The sequence below is a fragment of the Balearica regulorum genome, chromosome 5 (assembly GCF_011004875.1).
Source record: "Balearica regulorum gibbericeps isolate bBalReg1 chromosome 5, bBalReg1.pri, whole genome shotgun sequence".
Classification (NCBI taxonomy): Eukaryota; Metazoa; Chordata; class Aves; order Gruiformes; family Gruidae; genus Balearica; species Balearica regulorum.
Window position 1 is genome coordinate 29,952,718 of NC_046188.1, and position 21,008 is coordinate 29,973,725.

Consider the following 21,008-nt stretch of genomic DNA (forward strand, 5'->3'; position numbering starts at 1 on the left):
ATTTTAAAGGTACTTTTCAATGGGGTAAGAAGGCAAAACCTTATATCCTCCAATTTAAGCTGAATACAGTCATCATTTGTTTATTTATAAAAATGACAGAATAATAGTTTTAGTAAATACTTAAAGAGGAGATCTCATTGTTTTTCTAAGACTGAACAGAGAATGCAATACACTACAAGAGCTTAGGCATCAGAAATATTTTAAATCCCTTAAGTCTTGTACAGCAATCACTATAAACCACTATGAAACTTACATGCAATAAAATGAAAAATTTCACAAGCAAAATCTGAATTCTTGGATACAAATGTTGACAAAGTATTTCTAGAGTGCAGAATGTCCCTTTCTCCTTTCCACTCTCCATTGCTTGCATAAAAGATGCCATAGTGCTATGAAAACATGTTTAAAAAGTCCTAAGGGAAAGGTTTCCTAGGGTCTTTGAAATTCCTCCTTTTCCTACTTCTTTACAGATTTCTAACACCAACACTGTTCCTGTAGTTTCTCAAACAAGGCAAAAGGAAAAATACCCTCTAGATATAATCTTTAGATTTCCTATTATACTTCTCAGGTTCCCTTTGGCTTTTGAAATAAATGCAAACTGAAATCTACAGTTATATTGCCAACTGTATTTTAATTTTAGTTAATCTTTCAGCATGAAGAAGTAGATGGTATTTGACTGCACTATTGCCCATACTTACAAGAATCATATAGGGATGTGATTTAATGAATGACATAACCTGAAAATACTTTTTCTTTGGTCATTTTTTTTTTTGTGTACTTGTGTTTTTATTTAACTGTAGGCACAAAAAAAGCATTGCTTCAGGTTCCTATCTCTATGATAAAAAACACAGGGCAAGGAGACACCACCTATCTATATGAAAAATTTACTGCAACATAAACCATGCCTCCATTTCTCTCTTTCCAAGCAAATATTTGAGTATAATTATTCCAACCTAGGGATTCCATATTTTTCATAGTAGAATCAAGCTGGATTTTTAGAACACTTTTTGTATGATAACTTGGATTAAACAGTTAGACATTTGTCCATGGATGAGTCAAGCTTTTCAGAGATATAGGGTCATAGTATTGGCGGGGTAGAAACCTAACTTTGAACTAGTCTGTTTACTTTAACAGACCTAACTATGAAACAAAGCATTGATCCACCATCTACTTCCTAAAGTAAGAGCTATGTGGCACAGAAGCATTTTCCACCAAACAACTCATGAGGGATATCAGTTCAAATTGTGTCTTCTGCATGCAGGCCTTTTCCTGTATTTTTGTTTCATTGTTATCCTTGGCTCTTCATCCCCCATGTCTAAGATTACTCCTGCTATGTAGAATTATGGTAAAAAACCACCAGAACATTTCATGTAATCCTAGCCAAGAGTCACTCTACAAACTACTCTCTAGGAAGCACTGAATTTCAATGCAAAGAATTATCTGGCATCAGAATCTGAAAATCTACTCAGCACAACCATCTCTGTTATTTCTAGAAACAGGAATCTTGAATTTTTCTATAAATTCATCCTGCTGCATGCCAAGATGTTAAGAGTTATTGGATTGCTCTGCTGCATATTCTTTGCTTAGAATGCATTGGAAAAACCAACACTTTCCAATGCACCCTCCCCCAACCACCTTTGCTTACTACTGATGGTAATGAAAAGTTTCTAAATGCATTCTAAAATGCTCTTACAAATATTAAGTGTGGCAACTAGTAAGTAATGTAGCCCTCTTTAATAATTAATATCTGCAATATGATGATAGGTGTCAATACCGTATTCTTAAAGTACTTGTATTCCACACTATTATGGAAGACTTAAACTCAGAGCAAAAAGATTTGTGAAAAGGCATATGACCTTCTTCCCACTACAATGGCCATCCCCTAATTAAGCAATGCATCTGATAGTCATTAACAGGAATGAGATAATGAATCACTTTCTCTCTTCTTTGTTAATTTGCTGTAACCAAGCGGCTAATGGATGTCAGAGCTGAGTGATTGCACTGATTATAGTGATTTATAGTTGCAACAAAACAATTTAAAACCATTCTGATTATTCATGTTAAAGATGCTTTATGTTTTGTTTACTAAATGTTTTGTGTTCCCCCTCATGCCCCTCTACACACAATGAGACAGGTCTTCCTGGAAAACTTGAAAGTTCTAAGATTTTTTATTGTTTCAGAGTAAGGCATTTCATTTTGTTTATTTTAAAAAAAAAGTTTACCCAGTAGAAATGAAAAGCCTTAGGGTGGAAAGAAAACTTCAGTGGAGCCTAGTTCAAAAGAAGACGGAAATAAGAGGAAATAAGGCAAACTTCAAGTCACTTACCTTAGGGCTCCCAGTCCCTTCCTCATTCTCTGCAGACACATCAGTAGCCAGTATCTCTGCTTTGATGATATCCAGAGCCCTAAGAATCCAGCTGTGTTGCCGTTTGATTTGCCTCTGTAGTTCCTTCCATTGACTTGCAATCATCTGCAGCATGTCCTTCAGTCCTTCTCCAAAATGAAGGGGAAACAAATAAAAGCTGTAAACTCAACTGCGTCTTTAAATATTATTCTTTATTCAAAGAATTAGTAGGATATTTAAAAGAATAAATGCAAGAAGAATTTTAATATATTTTCTCAGCAATAAATTCAAGTATTACTATTGTTCATACTGCAAAACAATGCTACAGGGTCAAAACATTTAGCCATCACGTTAAATTCTGATTATGTTTCAGCTGACAATTTCAAGAAAAGGAAAATCCTACATAAACTGTGATATCTATGCAGTAGGAAGTGCTATGGTAATCTTACCCTCTAATACCTAGTCTTTATTTTGAAACATTTCAAGATCTTCCAAATACATTTTTCTTACCTCCAACTCCTGTAAATATTTTCCGTAATTTACACATTACCATTTTCTAAGTATATAATGACATGCAGTACCCTTCTCTGCTATGGTTTCTGTATCTTTTTGGATCTATACATAGAAGTCACTAATTTCCTATAGCTTTCACATTACACAGATCTGTCTGATGCTGTGAAACAATAGAGGCACAATGTATAACATGATCAGAATACAGTAGACCAAAGGATAACTTCAACCTCGATGAAAAGCATGCTAAATAGACCAAAATTAAGATGGCATTCCATAGCAGTATATGCTGATTAAAACTCTATTATCATACAAGTCATGGAAACATCTAAAAATATAGGGGATGATGGGGACAGAGAAAGGGAAACCAGTATATCTCTCCCCCTCCTCTCAATTCAAGGCCTCTGCAGAAAAAGACAAGCCTAACCAAAGGAAAAAGGTATTTTTAATTTTAATCTATTCCTCATAAATATATTAAAATCGATATAAGAATTAGTTTAAGTGGCAAAACAAAGCTTTACCAATGCAATTACCCATGCAGAGTATGTAAAATATATATATTTGAAATCCTAATTCATTATCTTAATGTTATTTCCATAGCACCTACATCAAAGAATGTGTCAGTGTGAAGTTTTCAGTGATGTGATTTCAATTGAAACTCAGCTGAGCAGCAAGACCAAAATAAAATGAACAGACTATTTGCAGGCAGTATTTCATTTTATAAGTATCACTGCATTGTATGCAGTATATGAAACATTTATAAATCTTGAAGGTCAATCTGATAATGTAAATATTAATAATACATAAGGAAGTGAATATATGCAGTAATTTACAGCAATGCTTCTTCATTCTTTAATAGTCTGGAGACATAAAGACTTGCAATATTTCAGAAGGATTTACCTGATTTGTGAGATACAATAAGCTCAAGAAGTTGACGTCCTTCTTCTACCACTGCTTCTTTTAAAGCACAGTGGCTATCTACATTCAACTTAAAACTCTGCAAAAAAAGAAAAGAAAAAAAAAGACAGAGAAAAAAACCCCTCAGTTTCAGACACTGGAGAGGCAGTTGTCATAAAACACATGTACAAAATTACTCAGTGCTTTTTATCAAGAACCACATCCCCGCTTACCCAATAGCCAAACTAATTTGCGATACTAAAAGCTATTGATATTTTGGATCTGGGCTCAAAATGTTTCCATTAGATCAGCAAAGTGCATCTGTGTTGAAACAGCTGACAAATCTAGAAATTCATTAGGTTTTATGAAAAGTCACAACCCGTAGGCTATATCTGGAGTAACAGTGTTCTATAAAATACACTAAATTTATGCCACCACATATAAGCTCTGGGTTTTTTCAGATTTCTTTGAAATGTTGGTGATAGCACTATTTATGAAACCATAAAAAAATTACAGCATTGAATATATTGGCCTTATGTGCACTCATACAAATCTATTAATATTGTGTTTCTGAGTTAACTCTCATATCCATTTTCAAAGAACAAATCAGACTGCTTTAGATCTCTGCATTCTTAATTTGCAAAGCAAGTATTTTTCATCCTTTTTTGCACTATTTTTACTAGTTTTACAAAGGATCTCTGCTTTAACAGTGATTCAAATAGTTTCTTTCTTTTTTAAATTTATATTTTTTTTTTTACAAATTGCATTAAAATCTAGTAATAGAGGAACTGGAAACATTATCTATATGTTATGCCATTTAATACACCACTGATAACTTGGATAAATTTGTGAATTTTTTGCCAGAGCTTCGCACTCATAAATGCATGCAAGAAAGAGAAACAAAATACAATAAAGAAAGGAGTACTTGCTGTAGTTAATCATAAATCATGCGCAGCCCTGAACACACACATGCAACTCTTGTTCTCTTTGAAATGTCTATGGAATGAATGAAAACAATATTTGACCCCTTGGAAGAAAAGAGTTTTGCTGTCTCTTGGGAGTGAGTTAACTGGCAGAGATGAAAGGAGACTTTGCAAGTGCACATTTGTAGCTTCTGGTTTTTATAAAACTTATTTATTCTTTTCCAAATACTGGTGACCATGCTAGTACTGAAGTAGCAGATAGCACAAAACGCTCAAATGGCCTCATTTCTTAGGGAAGCAACCATTTCCTTTCTTTCCTAACTCCTGTAGGCAGGCTGATTGGCGTAGCAGAAAATAATATTGCCAGAACTGTAATAAAATGATGTTCTTTTACTGTATTTGTCATGGTTGAAAAAGGCATGTTGCTCAGACAGACTCTTAACAGTCTTTCAGGCAGCAGTGTACCTGACAGTTAGTGACAGAATGGTTTTGAGAATTCTCCATTCAAATAAAGAGCAATAAACAGGAATTTTGCTACCTTCAGCATTTTGTCTAGCCCAATTTTCCTTGTATGGGCACCTGAATATATTGTTTTGTACCAGCTGTTGAACAACTGGGTCAGCCAAGAGAAGTTAAAAAGGAAAAAGGATGACTAGTTTATGTCTGGCCCTTTCTTAAATCTAGAGTTTTATGAACCCAAATCTAGAAGTTCTTTTTCCTTCGTAAGAGCACGTCTGAACAAGCACTGACAATATTTAATTTACTGTTTACTTAAAACAGGCTTGTACTGAATAGTTTGTAATCATGCACTTCACAGGAAATGCACTATGCGTGTGCCTCACACAGCAAAAGAGAACCTAAAGGACCTGAGAGTAGGTTGTGTAATTTCATATAATTGAAGTTGAGTATAGATGCAGCTGGATGTGGCAGTGTCTCGAGATGATGTGGATGTGTTTGATAGGAAAATTGGAAAAGATGAGGTATTCTTTTTCATTAGGAAAAAAAAAAGAGACTTGCTGTCCTAGAAAAGATTCATTTAACATAACGCACCAGATACTACAATACAGCTTGATTTTCAGGTGCACCTATTAACCAGTAATAATGTTAAACTGAAGAAGGAAAATATGATGAATAAAGATGGGGCCAAACTTTTGGATTTTGACTAGCAATATCCTCCTTGTGCAAAATTCTGATTTTATAGATAAATTATGCATGGCACAAACACTGTGAACATACATGAAATTTAGCAGAAATAAACTCTTATCAGCACAGAGGCATCAAAAGGAGAGAACCATTCATATAAGTATAAATACAAACAGAAGTGAAAGGAATTGTCAGTTGATGTAATGAAGTATGAGTTTTGGCTTTAGAATTATATACGTATATATAATTTCTTAGGGGTGCTAATTTCCTAAGAAAAAGGACAAATGGGCAAGGAACACTGGCAAGAATAGCCCTCAATCAATACATCAGTGCTCATGGTTCCTCATACATGCAGGGCTGAAAATGTGTCACATGAAAAAGGCAAAGAGAGTTGAAGATGTAACAAGTATTACATGTATATACAATGGAGAGATGCAAATTTGTACAGATAAAGATAAAATCAGACCAAATATTTGGAATGGAGGAGGACCTTCAAACACAGAGGTCCTCTCCCGTCCTGGATATTTCCCGTTCCCTACTGTTTACTTATGGCATTTGGAAAATTGTAACTCTAACAGCGTGTGACCCACGTGTACTCTGCTCCCCTCCTCCTCTGATCTTCCCTGATAATGAATGGAGAGTTTGCATCTGAAGAGAGGAAAGGAGAAGAGGAGGAAAGTCAATTAATCAAAGCCTTTTTTCCCAGACACATTTGTAGCTACGGAGCAGTCTAAATATCACACATGAGCACATATACATTATGGAAAATGCATGTGCACTGGCCTGACAGCAGCTTTTTAAACAACACATTAATGTCAACCCTAGCACTACAGTGTATTTAATGTAGTTTACAAGCTGCAACAAGCAAAATTTCCTTATGAAGTCCTCTGCACTTTTCCCAGTCACCATGCACCTATACATAAATATCAACTGTTCTTACTTAGCAAGAAAGGAAAAGTGAGGCAGGAATCATGCTGTTTTATTAAAGCTACAGAACTGTAAAGAAACAGGAATAGGGACTCCAAAAGCATAAGTGCAAAGCCCCAGAGTGCTATCTTCTGTTGATTGCACGGGGCAAAGGAGCCCAGCCTTCACAAAATGAAGCTGTCCCCTGACTTTTAGGAAACTGATTGATCCATTGAACAGCAATACTGCAGAACCTCCATGGGGGAAAAAGCAGCACCTCCTGATCTATACCGGGCTCTGAACACACTGAAAATAAGAGAGTGCTTTTCCAGCATATAATAATCCCTCCCTTTCAGTTTATTTCTCTGTGCAACTAGGAATGAGAAAAATTATTTTAAAAAAATATTTTAAGATCCCCTGAGGATTTATTTTATGGCTGTAGATACTTAAATTTGGGAAACTTCTATTGCGTAGGTATCCTACAGTATGTACATATCGAGCTCCAATATGCAATCTTTCACTATTTTGCAACCCTCTGTTCTTAACTAATCCTTGTAATTTGGTAAAACACAACCCGAGTCTTGATGTATTCCTATCTGCTGCAAGGAGAGTCAACTATTCAATATTTTTGTTTCCAGAGGCACACAGACTCTGTACAAGCATGTCGGGGTTTTTTTAAGTCATGATGTGTCCAACTAATTATTTCCAGTATGCTTTGTGTCTCTAAAACACAAATAAGCAACTAGGTATCATGTAAACCTACAATGTATACATAAATATAGATTAGTTTAAATGACACAGCAGTTTACGCCTATTGCCAGATTAAGATACTGTATTAAAAGAAATATTTTAATTTTCTGTCAATCAGACTATTAGCTTGTGTGGTGTACTGGGGTACCCCTGAGACCTAATTTTCTTGAGGTTCTTTTCTAATGTGTTTAAGTACCTTTGAGAAAGGTATCACTGCTTCTAGGGCATTTATTTTTTGAGATCAATGGTACAGACAAGTAAAAGTTCTAAGAAAATGGAGCAACAAACGTGTCACTTATTGATTAAATATATGCTATATACTGATAATCTCAATGAAAAAAATGTTGAAAATTAGATTTTATTTTTTTTAAATTACCACATTTCATTTGTCTTAAAGGGACTATGACTGGAAACAGTTTCTAAAAATTTACTCTTATATTCTTAATATACAGTTACTTTTGCAAATGTATTGGTCCTGGCTGTTACATCCCAATAGCTTGCTAAGACAAAATATCTAGATATCAAGTGCTGAATTCAACTTTTGGTTATGGAAAGGTAGCTTTTTTTTTTTTCCTTGAGGAATTCTGACCACACAGAAAGTGTCTGTTTAGCCATTGCCTAGTATTTACGTACTCAAGTTAATAACCTAATAAGCCATGTAATAATGTAGTGGTATTTTCACACTCCTGAACACTGCCTACCAATGACATTCAGTAAATCAAAAAAATAACTAGCATGTAAGCTGCCCTTACATTAACATGGAAATGGTCATATATTTAGTGTTCTAATGACATAATACTAAATACATAATTAATTGGTCAATGGTTATATAAAAAGGATATCCATATGCAATTTGTACATGGAAAAAGATCCTATCTTCTATGAAACAGTGCATTTCACGTATTACATCTACAAATATATCATCAAACTATTTGACTTTTTAACAATTGAGAAATATCTTATTTAGGAAACTCTCACATTTTTCATCAGGAATATAAAGCCTACTTAGTATTACAAGTCACTAGGACATGTTTTCCTGGAAATTAAATGCTACATGTGAAATGGTTCTAGTCAATGTCTCCTTTGTTCACATTTTCCATAAAACCTAGGTGACTATAAAGAATTTTTTATTTTCTTCTTTTCTTTTAAGCTGTATTTCTGAGTGACACTCCACCCGTTAAACAGAACACAAGCACTGTGGAAATGCTTTATGCAGCCTCATAGTCAAGGTTGATTTTTACCACAATAGCAAGGATTCTACCTTTGCTTTTTTAAGGGGAACATGGTCAATCCTCCTCTGAAGCTGCAGCACCCACTAAGGGTCTTTTTCTTCCCTCCTCAAGACTGAGAGCATGCCCTCTCTATAGCAATGATGCAATTATCGCCAATTGCTAAGCAAACCTCTAATGCCTAATACAACATGACCATCATTTTTCTTAGATGAACCAGACAGTATTTTCTTCTTTAACCAATGGGAGCTGGTAGATATTTTTTAAGATTGAATAGCTAGTGGAAAGAAGGTGTTGTCTTCTACCCCCTGCAACAATGAGAAAGCTTTAAAAGACAACAATTTCTTGGGTTTCTCCGGGGGTAATTCCTTCCACTGGCATCTGTAGGCAGATAAAAATGGGCAAAATATCACTGTCTATGTTGATTCACAATACCAGATTATAATCTAAAATGCCTTTAAAATTGACATACAAGTGATCTGGGAACCTCACTACTCAAATCCTATAATCATCACCTCATGCTGGCATTGTGCCACTGTAGATGTATATCAGATGTAAGATGGTTTGACTGCTCAGACAATTTCTTTGTGTAAGTTTATCATTCATTTAAACATAATATTAACTGAACATTCTGAGTTCAAAATGTTTAGTAATGAGATAATCATAGCAACCACAGGAATGATTTTACCTTCTGATCATTGATACGCATTCTCCACCTTTCTCTTGATCTGACTGTACTTTTTGCCTGGGAGGACACACACATTTGTGGAGACAAACTGGTGGGACTTCAGCGAAGAGCAAAGGTGGAAACGGTGGAAGATTATAAGAAATGAACAAGACTAAATGATGATTAGGGCCATTATTATCTACTTATATTCCAAGAATCTGAACACCAAGCAGAAGGAAGACCTACTAGCATAGTAGAGTATCAGATGGTATAGTAGGTAGGACTAATGGAATTAAATTAAGAAAGAGAAAATTTAAGAGAAATACCAGTTACATTTCCCCGGAAAGTCAGATCTATTAGATTGTGTAATAATCTCCTAAGGGAAACAGTGAAAGCCCTGATCCCTTGAGACCTTTAAATCTAGACTGGATAAAAATGTAGGAGTAAGGACGGCAATGTAATGGGTTGACAGAGCAGTAGCCTAGGTCTTTCACATCCCACAGAATTTGTAATGGGCCAGAAAAACTACATACAAAGGGGCAGGCTCTACCCCAGTAGTCCTACAGTAATTCATACTTGTGTAAAACCACCTCGTTCCTTTTTTCTCTGTCATAGCTTCTGCCATTCCAGTATTAGGCAAAACATGGGTTTTTTCCTTTATTACCTCTTAAATATGAGTAGCACAATCTTCCTCACATTAAATACTTTAGGTTCCCTAATTTCTGTTTCTCATTCCTTGTTGTGTTTGTCATCTTTTAGGTAATTTAGCCAAGTTTTGAATGCATAATTTTAGATGTGGAGAAGAAGGATAGTTAGCCTAACTCTCCAGGAAGCCTATTAAGCAGATTTAGTTTAGAAGGCATAGAGGCTACTTTTGCAGATATTTCATATATCAAACGCACGTAAGTTTTTCTGCTGCCAACTCTAATTTCTTTTTTGTGTTTCACTACATAAATTTCTCTTTGCTTTTGTCTGTCTAACCATTTTACATCGTTAAAAAAGTAACATGAGGTTTCCTAAATTGAATCTCAGTTTAAGAAACAATGAAACAATGAAACAATTCCTAAGCTGCCATAAGCATGGTAAACTGCATGTCCAGTCCACCATATATAACTGTCCTTGATAATTTCTTGTCTTCCTGAGATACTCAGGAAATAATCCGCAGAAGTCACAGGCTGCTGACACCTTTTTCTATCAAGATGACATTTGTCTGGCTAATGCCCCCTCCCTGGAAGTGTTTAAGACCAGGTTGGATGAGGCTTTGGGCAACGTGGTCTAGAGGAAGGTGTCTCTGCCCACAGCAGTGAGGTTGGAACTAGATGATCTTCAAGGTCCCTTCCAATTCTATGATTCTATGATCTTACACGTTTCTAGGTACACTTCTTCCACCTGGAGACCCACTACACTCGAAAGCTATTTCATCAAAATATGCCTAAGTTATATCATCCTACCACACACAGAAAAAAGCTAACCAAGAGAAAAGACCTTTCCAACCCAAAAATAAATTCATGGGGCATAGCAGCCTTGGCAAATATAGAGTTACTAAGGGAGAAAACCTATGTATGTATATATTATTTAAATATAAATTTACTAACTTACAGACCAAAAAGCACTCACTGGCACTAAATAACACTATGTAGTTTTAGAACAATCCTTGATGGATTTTAGTTCTATTAAAATTTCAGGAGAATATGAGGGAGATGTAATTGCTTTTTATATATGTACAGATACAAGGTTTTAGGCAATTTAAAGGTGAACTAAAACACCTTCTTAGCAAAAATATATCTAATAAACTGAGTTCTCAAATTATTAACCCAATTCATCTGTAGAATTAAGAAATGTAAAAAAAAAAAACTATCGTAGGAGATGCAAAGAAAAACATTTACCAATCAAGACCTCCATTCATGCCCTGAATTGTCTATATTTCTGCTGAAAGCTTTGGCATTGCAAACACCAAAACACAGACAGCAATTGTATTACTTCTAGTACTTAAAGTGGGAATGATATTATGCCTCTGAGAGACATAGCACAGAACCCATGGCAGAGGACTATAGTTCTTGGCAGGTAAGAAAAAGCAAATATAGTTAAAATGTTGCTGAAAGTGTGCTTGTTTGTCCTTTGAGATCCTGGTATTACATTCTTTTAATGATTTCCAGTCTCAGAATTTTTAAAAATAAATTTCATTTCACTTTCAAAAACAAATTACAGACTACATCTATATTGATCATACCAGCATACTAAAATTTTAGGCAATAGCATACACTTTGATAGACATTAAAATTACAATTAACAGAGTTCCTACATAAGCATTATGCAACTTATTAGTAAAATAAACATTACTTCCGAATCAAATTTTTAAAGGTGTTTCAAAAGTTGTTACAATGATAAATTAGTGTAAAAAGCATGACCAAGTTATCATTCAAAGAGTGATTATTCTGCAATTGCTATAAAGCTTCTAAGTCAGAACTTGTGTGGAATATTTTTTTCACTGAAATTTCCTGATCCAGTTAGTTCAAAACATTTTATAATGGCAGTTTGATTTCATTATATTATTACTGGCACTGAATCCCCTGCATACAAACAATTTCTTCCGCAGGTGAGGCATACAATGGACCCAGTGGAATTCCTAACTTTCACTGCTCAAACTCACAGTATCTGTGTTTTGGGATACCTCAGCACCCAAGAGTTTTAGAGTTTTGGGTGGTGAGACTTGAAAAGGGATGAACATTTGTAACAGTGCCAAATCAAGTTACCCTGCCCTGTTCAGCTTCACCCACAAATGCAAATGAATTTAAACACTTCCCAAAGTCTGAACAATCTGGGTTTTAATGTGCTCTATGACAGCATTTGGCCTTGTTTTCTAAGAAAATTCCATCAACTATCTAATACACACTCAGAGGAATATACCACCCTCTATATTCTTGCATGTAAAAGAACACTGTGTTTTAAGGATCTCACTGCTCCCTCCTCCAAAGCAATAAACATTAGCTTAAAAGCATCCTGGATATTGGTGAAAATAAAATTCAATTTTTTTGAACCTCAAACATCATGAATTAAAAACACACAACAACAGAGCAATACAGTTGTTCTTGACACATAGATCAAACACTATGTGTTCACTATGTGAACTACAGTTCATACACTGTATTTCCATACACTTAGATCAAAAGACTTCAAAATCCTCACAAGTGATTTGAGTTTAGATTTTGGACATTACAATTTTCCCTTCTCCTCTGATTAGTATATTCTGTGGAGTGCTTCCTATATAAAAGGACATACATTCAGGAACCCAGGCATACCCAAAATACCTCCCAAGATAACAGCATAAAATTCAGAAATTCAAACTAACAATAGGCTAAATAGATTCAAACCAAAGTCCTTAGAGAAGCAAGAGATTAGTTCACTCATGGTGCTCAAACTCTTTAGCACCATCACCCTGCAGATAGATACTATTGTGTATTTTGAGGAAAAAATCTAAATTGGTTGCTATGGATGTTGGAAATGCTCATATAGCAAAAGCACAGTATGTAACTTAGCCATTTCAGAGGCTTTAATACCTTTAATAAAATTACTGTTACCACTGCTACCACAAAGACAGCCAGTAGATTAGGCCAAGGCATGTGTATTTAACCTTATTTTCAATGAGAATAGGTATTTAACACTTCTCTAAACCGACATTTTTCAGAAAATGAGATTTTCCAGGGAGATGAGAATTATTATTTTTTTTCAGACATAGCAGACTTGTTACAAACAGATGATCAGTTATCATGAGACATCACAGAAGCATCATTACTTCACCAATACAATTTCTAAATGTGAAAATACAATCTATTTTCTGTATGAAAGCATTTGCTGTTTACAGCTAAGAAAGTTTTGGGCCATGATGTTGCCAGAAACATTTATACTGGACACAGGAAAATTCTTATTTCATTTCTCTTTAGATAATAAAACTCTCAAAACTCCCATATCTTAAAAAGAATTTAGATTTGGAATTGAGATGACATCTAAACTTCTTATACAGAAGAGAAGTAAATGCTAGTATGAATCAACTTGTATAATTTGTTTTGAAATACTAGTGATACTTTATGATATTTTTAAGACTGTAGCTTGTAAACTAAATATAGTGACTGAGAAGGTTAGTATGTTGCAACAATTCTGGGCTAAAAAGCATCTTAATGTGGCACAAAGCTTACAAAGAAATTGAGCTAAAAATTACAGACAGGGATCATGAATTTATTAGAAAAGAAAACCAAGAAATTCTGATTCATGGAAATGATCACTTAGTATATCCAAACACTTTGTACTGCAATGACTCCATGCAATCCTAGCCACTTGTACTTTCTACAGAACAATATTTGCTATTCTAGTTTCAACAAAACAGAACATATATTTTTGCCTAAAAAAACTGAACAAACCAACAAACCTGGTGTGAACAATTATTTTCAAAAAGGCCATCTTCCTCCATTCTTCCCATGAGTGACAATTTATGTTTGTGCTGTCTCGAGAAATAGGAAACCACTGGCTGCCGTCTTTTCTAGGGATATGTTATATCCACAGTTACAACGAGAGTAAAGTGAGTCATTGAGAGCAGCCTTGTGGAGGACTTGGGGATACTGGTGGATTAAAAGCTGCACATGAGCTGGCAACGTGCGCTCGCAGCCCAGAAACCCAGCTGTATCCTGGGCTGCATCAAAAGCATGGCCAGCAGGTCAAGGGAGGTGATTCTGCCCCTCTAATCTGCTCTTGTGAGACTCCACCTGGAGTATTGTGTTCAGCTCTGGGGCCTCCAACATAAGAAGGACATGGAACTGTTGGAGCAGGTACAGAGGAAGGCCATGGAAATGATCAGAGGGCTGGAGCACCTCCTCTATGAGGAAAGGCTGAGAGAGTTGGGGTTGTTGAGCCTGGAGAAGAGAAGGCTCTGGGGAGACCTTATTGTGGCCTTTCAGTAAAGGGGGCTTATATGAAAGATGAGGACAGACTTTTTAGCAGGACCTGTTGCAACAGGACAAGGGGTAATGCTTTTAAACTAAAAGAGGGTAGATTCAGACTAGATATACAGAAAACATTTTTTACAATGATGGTGGTGAAAGGCTGCCCAGAGAGGTGGTAGATGTCCCATCCTTGGAAACTTTCAAGGTCAGGTTGGATGGGGCTCTGAGCAACCTGATCTAGTTGAAGATGTCCCTGCTCTTTGCACAGGTGGTTGGATTAGATGACTTTAAAGGTCCCTTCCAACCAAAACTATTCTATAAGTCTATGATTTCCTCTCTTCCAAACTGCAAACTTAAATGTAGGCAAGGTATAGCCAAGGTCTTACTTTAAAGGGCAGAAGGCAACAGACACTTTGAAAGAAAGTAAATCACCATGGGAACCTCTGACCATTCTTTAGCTGGTTTTGAAGAATATATATATATTTCTTCTACATTTCCTGTACTCAAGATTTAAGAATTTTAATCTTACAGAAATTCTGAAGAGTAAGATTGTTAGGACAAAAACGCCTGACTACTAGTTCCAAATTTCTAAGAAGACATCTCCTTAATTAATTTTATCTCCAGTGAAAAATATTGTTTGCCAACATCTACTAACAATGTAAGAAGGATTTTAAAAGTTTCATCAAATAAGTTTAAAATAAGATATTTTTCATTTGTAGGTTTCCATTTAAAAGTCTTGTATTATCTATCTCTAAGTATGACACTAGACACAGAAATGGCTTTAGTCAAAAGACCTAAGAGTATACCACACAACTAGGTGTTACGCAGGTGCACAACTAGGAGTTATGCAGCAACAAGAAAACAGAGCACTGTGTTAACAACAAAGGGAAAAGTTAAGACTACATAATTAAAAGTCCTAGGCCTCAGCAAATATATATAGTGCCTTTCATCTGAACCTTTTCCTCTTCACCTTTCCTCATTTGCTAGCTTACTTCTTTACTGTGCTAAAACAGTGTATCTTTTCAGGTAAGGGATAAAGAGCGGTAAAATGTCTATTTTAGCAAACTAAAATGGTCAAGAGCAACATGGAGAATTCTTATTTGTTGAGCTGGTAAGAAAGTCTGTTTGGTTTCACAAGCACAGCAATAACATCTAGACAGATGCTTTTAGCTCAGAAGCTGCCTCTAGGCCACTGTTTTTGATGAGAACTGATTTGCATACCACCAAGTCTATGCATAGGGTCTGCTAGTAGCTGATTTTGATCAGGGTGCCAATGGGCAAGAATCAGCATAATAGAAAAGAAGAGCTACAAAAGATGAAGCGAATCAGAAACCATTTTCAGAAGTTCCTTTTTGGTAAGGTCAACGAGGCTATCTTTTCATTAGGAAGTGATTTGAGCCGAATCGTTCCCAAAATTCAAAACTTGCCTCACTTTTTTCTCTAGTAGGGCTGACTGAGGTCTTTGTGGCAAAGTAGATTTGTGCTGAAAAACACCCGTTTTATGAAAACATATTAGTGTTTTCAACATCTGCCGGCTTGAGTGGCTGCCTGCAGGGGTGCCAGAAGTTCAAGTGGTGGCAGCTCCATGTCAGCCCTCCCATATGAGTGGGAAGCACACAGCTCCCAAATCAGTTTCACTGATGTTACTCAGTTCTGAAGACCCATAAAATAGAAAGAATAATTTCAGTCACCATTCCAGGGACCTCCAAAAGTATTTTCGTTGATAGCTTCATGTTTTGGTGTTCTCTAAAATGAAGCATATAGCAACTTCTGTTCTGGAGAAAATCAGGGAACTGGGGTTTAAAATTTGCAAGAAACCTGTCCTCCAAGTTGAAGACTGTCTATTTTGGCACACATTCCAGATGCAGACTATCTTTCAATTTGTAGAAAAAAATCATACTCTTTACCAAACTGTATGGTTACTCATCATGGCAAAATCTGTGGAGTTTAAGTTGCAGTAACAGTGATTTAAGAATGAAATTTCAATTTGTCCTACAGTTAATAATTATAATTGTGGTGTATTTGGGTATCAGGGCTGTGCCTGTGTGCAAACACAATGCACTTGCTCATGAATTCTCTGGGTGGCCCAAGAACTCCTCAGCTCATCTCTGCAGATGACATAATAATGGGCTAATTGGGAACAACGGACCAACTTGAGGCAAGGCTGCTGTCCACCTCCACAACAAAGTGATTCACTAATTATTTCAGGAGCTGTCCAGGTAGGACCTTCAGGTCACCACAGAGATGTCTGCAGGCAGCTCCTGCTCCGCCGAGAGCAATAGACAGACACTACTTCTATGCTTCAAAGTGGTGATTAAAATCCTGGGTGTACAATCTTGCCAGACCAGGTAGAAGAATTAACTAGAACAACAGTTTTGGGAGTTCTACCAATTTAAGCTGAAGATGGCATTCTAATAAGTTGATACTGTAGGTTTCTTGTGGTGTTTTTTGTTTTTTTGGTTTTTTTTGTTTTTTTTTTTTTAATAAACACACTCTCTTTAAGTGTCTGTGCCACAATATTTCTCAAAATGTCAAAGATGTATAAAAGTGAGGCTGAGCGATTCACTGCTTTATCAATGATTTACAATGGGACTCTAAAATAACAGTCAAGAATTTTATGTAATGAAAAATTTGGAAGATGTTCACAACCTTGTCCTTGTCTCCTCTCCAAGACTTTTCCCAGCCAATAATGAGAAAGGGAACGAGTACATTTTTCTGTTTTCCTGCTCCCATATTTTCTTTTCTTAGATTTTGACAGCAGAGATTTAATTCATGAATGCAAAATATTCTCTCTTTATGGCACTAATTTTGTTATTGCAACAAACATATTTCCAAGAAAACAATATCACAGGTGGCGAAATTGATAATGTGTGCCAAAGGCTAAGGCCTTGTCTCTACTAATAAAAATAAAAATACTAATCTACACCGAGTTTTCACTCCTTCTACAACCAGAAAATCTGCACCAGTGAGGAATCATAGTTATGAGGTTTGCTAGTGCAGATGCAGTATACAGAAAACAACCAACACATTTTCTTTGTTTTCCAGGTTAGTTTGCTACTGGTGTCTGTACTATGAACCCATAAGTTTGGAACCTAAACTTCTAAAATACTAAGCCCCCTTTACTTCAACAAATCTTAGTTGAGTCTGACAGCATGTATAACCTGACTGGCAAAAGAAGAAAATGAGCATTGTAAGTACCCTCACAAGACCTTGATCACAATTGTCTTACAACACTCAGCTGAGGGAAATTTTAAGATTGAGCTTAACGTGAATTGAAGTTCATGTACTTCTGTTTAAACACAGATTAGGATTTCTGACAGACAAATGCCACTGAAAAGCTGACAATCTAATTAACACAAATAACTATCTTCCCCACTATAAAAATGATCTGTATTTTAATAGTTCAATTCTGATGTGTAGAAATGAATATGATAGCATATGTTTTCTGAAATCCAAAAAGAAAAGTCACGGTTACTTTTTTTCAGGTTGTGCAATGATTTTTTCACTGGCTATATATGCCATAAAAATAATTATAACATCATCAAATTGAAACTGAACTGTTCTTTAGACATTTTACTTCTTCACCTGTCCTGGCTCCTTGTGAAATTAACGCTATCCTTGCCAGAACCAGGACATTCACAGAAAACAAGAAAAGAAAAAAACCCACCTTGTTTCATAACATAGTCATCCTGAAACGTACAAAGATTTTCTTACCCCAAGGATGCAGATATAGAGAGTACAGACAGGAGCCTAAGTACTTACAGGGGAAAGTGAACTTGTACAGGTGCCCACATACTCACTTATTCTGACTGCCTCTAGCAATGAAGGAGTTGCCTCTGGGCTACTACTCCACATTCCAGCCTGATAGATGGTATTGGCCTCACCTCCCACAGAACCACAAGGCAAAGTTGGAAGTCATTTGCCTGCAAAAGAGCTACTGTGCTCCTCCCCATGGAAGAGGGGGAAAAAGAAACTGACTGTGACAGAGACTCAGCCTGGTGATTGCCCTGTTCCTGGAATGTGTTTCTTTATATTCAGTCAAGAGTGAAAACTGCAATGCAACTCATAAAAAGTCATCTCTCCAAAAGTTTCATGTTGCAGACTAAGAGGAAAACAAATTGAAATGACCAATGCCTTTTCTGAGGTCTGATCTCATGATGTACTCAGTGTCTTCAGAGCACCTGTAACCATAATGGGAATCATGGGCCCAAATGTGTGTAGTACAAGGCAAAAATCCAAACTGCTGCAAATTCCAAAATCCGCTACATAAGGTGAAAATGCAGTGTCTTCATACTGCATTTGACAGACTACTACCACAGCGGGCACTTAATCTAGGGGGTGCCCGTAGGCGCTACTACAACAGAATTTTTAAGAACAAAAGACACAAAGGAGATTTCTGTATATCTGAAATTCTGAAGATGATTTTCAGTTTGGTTCTAATAGTATATGTGGTTACTGTATACTTAATTAATTTAATAACGGTCACTCTAGTATTACGATAGATTAGGATGACAGTTTTTCCTGTAATGCATCACGTGACTTCCTGGGACTGTCAAATAATTTTTCACCATCAGATTATCAGAGACTGGAAATGAGACTGAGCTTTGGGAGTTGATGCTCTGACGTGGGTTCAGCTAATGCACTGTTTTATCTAGCTAGGGTGTCTAGCTCATTGGGTCAGAATAGTGCTATCACTGGGTTTTCTTCAATTCATACTGGCAAGAACCTAAGATTTTGGCAGAGGAAGAAGGAATTTCTTAGCTTAATCTTCCATTCTTTTTTTTTTTTTTTTTTTTTTAACCAGATAGAGTAGTTTCCCTGATAAAATACCTACCCATTGAACTGCATATACTGATCTCTATTCTCTACCTACAGCGTAAAATTTTGCTTTTGAGAACTTAATACCTGGTTTAATTCAGGTCTTTGTTTCACCTCCTCATAACCAGAAACATCTCTTGGAAGAATTCAGTGAAAGTCTCTTGAGGTTTATCAAATATTACTCAATCTATAATTCTAGCCTCTAATATATTCAGAAAATTATTCATGCAAGTGTTTCCTACTTCCACCCAATGTTTTAGCTTTTTGCACAAGAACAAGGTTAGTGACAGTTGTATTAATTACATGACAGAAATGCACATCAAGTGAAATGATTGAAATAATTATTTCAAATATTTTATTTAAATTACTCTGTTACTACATTAAAACGGTGGGAGAATAAGAGTTCCTTACTAGTAAAAGTTTTGTTATGTTACAGTGTAGTAAAAATCCTAGAATAATCAGCAGAAAAAGCATTATCCTTTCTCCTTTTGCTATTGCCATTTTCTTTCAGTTTTGGAGATAATTTCTGAATTGCAATGTAATTCTGGCTTTTAATGTAATTTTTTAAAAGCTATCAGTACACAGTTCAAATACAGAAAATAATTTGTTGGTATTTTTATCAAAATAAACTGTAATGCTGCAAATCTTACATTAAAATATAGATGCACACTAGTAATTAAAAAATAATAATCAAGTAAAAAGCACAGCAGAACACTTCAATTACTGATAGTAATCATAGTATAATCTTGTCCTACCAAGTGTGTCTCCAGGTACAGTTTAAGGCTGTCTGTCTCTGCTTTAGGAGGAGTCCAATTCTCTGTTGTTTCCATGGCTTCATTTAACCAGTGAATGAATTCATCCAGCTTGCTTACAAACCCCTTACCAGATATGAAAAAAGAAAGAACAAGAAAAGCACATTTGTTAGTAAAATGGCAATCTGAAAAATGTACGCGCTTTTTTTTTTTTTTTTTTTTTACTCAGGAGAGTATTGTACAGTAAATTTTTCCCTTTTATAAGCATGCAAAGAAGAAAACAATTAGCAAGTGGTCTTCTAGAAAATGAAGAGCAGAAAGGTGCTACTGGAGATAATATAAGGTGATATTTTGTGACAGGACAATGTGAGATCCATATGACTGTGACGAAGTGGAGAAAACAGCAAAGTTTTAGAAGGTACGAGGAGGGTATATAAAAAGCTTCATATAGATTACAATGAAAACTGAGCTGAAGACTTTGCGCTGGGCAGACTGGGTGTAGCATGAGCACTGTTAGTTGAAAAAAGTGCTGAACAAAGCTGTATTATCAAAGTATACATCAGTAGACTGAAGGAAGAAACTACTTGTCAGAACTTGGGTCTTGTGATTCCTGTTTTGATTCATAGCATGAGACTCAGAAGAAATCAAACAGTAGGAGAGGCAGAATATATAGCATTTAATATAAATATTGCTGATTGCATATGAGCCACACAGATGGTGCTCCTGAGAAGACAGGAGCTCCTGCTTCTCAGGAGCACCATTTATTTCAAGATTAGTACCAATTATATTGTCTGATTAAAAATAGTGCCCCTGAATTTAGATGATTGGATGATACTATAGGCACATACTGAGTACAGACAATTTTACTGAAGTCTTATCTACCACAAAGCAGGAGAGTAAATGGAATAAACTGACCGTGATGTTTACAAGCACCCTGAAAATTAGCTCTGAAGAGGAATGTCCATCTATTACAAGCACCATAAGACTAGATTAAGTTAGATCTAATACTGGTTATATTATTAGTTATTAACTATGAATTTTGCAGTATGGTGAGAATTTTAATTTCCAGTTGAATAACAACTCGGTATATATACTCAGTATCTCACTCTCAACGCTTTATTTACAGAATGATTTCTGG

At 35.8% G+C, this 21,008-nt stretch overlaps 1 protein-coding gene across 6 annotated transcripts in view; it reads right to left on the bottom strand.

Annotated features, from left to right (window-relative positions):
• The window catches only part of AKAP6 (A-kinase anchoring protein 6), a 292,075-nt gene that overhangs the window by 142,041 nt on the left and 129,026 nt on the right, over window positions 1–21,008 (bottom strand). For 3 of the 6 annotated variants that reach the window (XM_075754013.1, XM_075754011.1, XM_075754014.1), the window contains 3 exons: window positions 19,874–19,996; window positions 3,752–3,848; window positions 2,324–2,487 (listed from right to left, as the gene is read on the bottom strand). In XM_075754013.1, the coding sequence (XP_075610128.1) occupies window positions 2,324–2,487; window positions 3,752–3,848; window positions 19,874–19,996 (384 nt within the window). Of the gene's footprint in view, window positions 1–2,323; window positions 2,491–3,751; window positions 3,849–19,873; window positions 19,997–21,008 lie in introns of all 6 variants that reach the window. The other 3 variants (XM_075754012.1, XM_075754008.1, XM_075754010.1) reach the window with 1 other exon arrangement.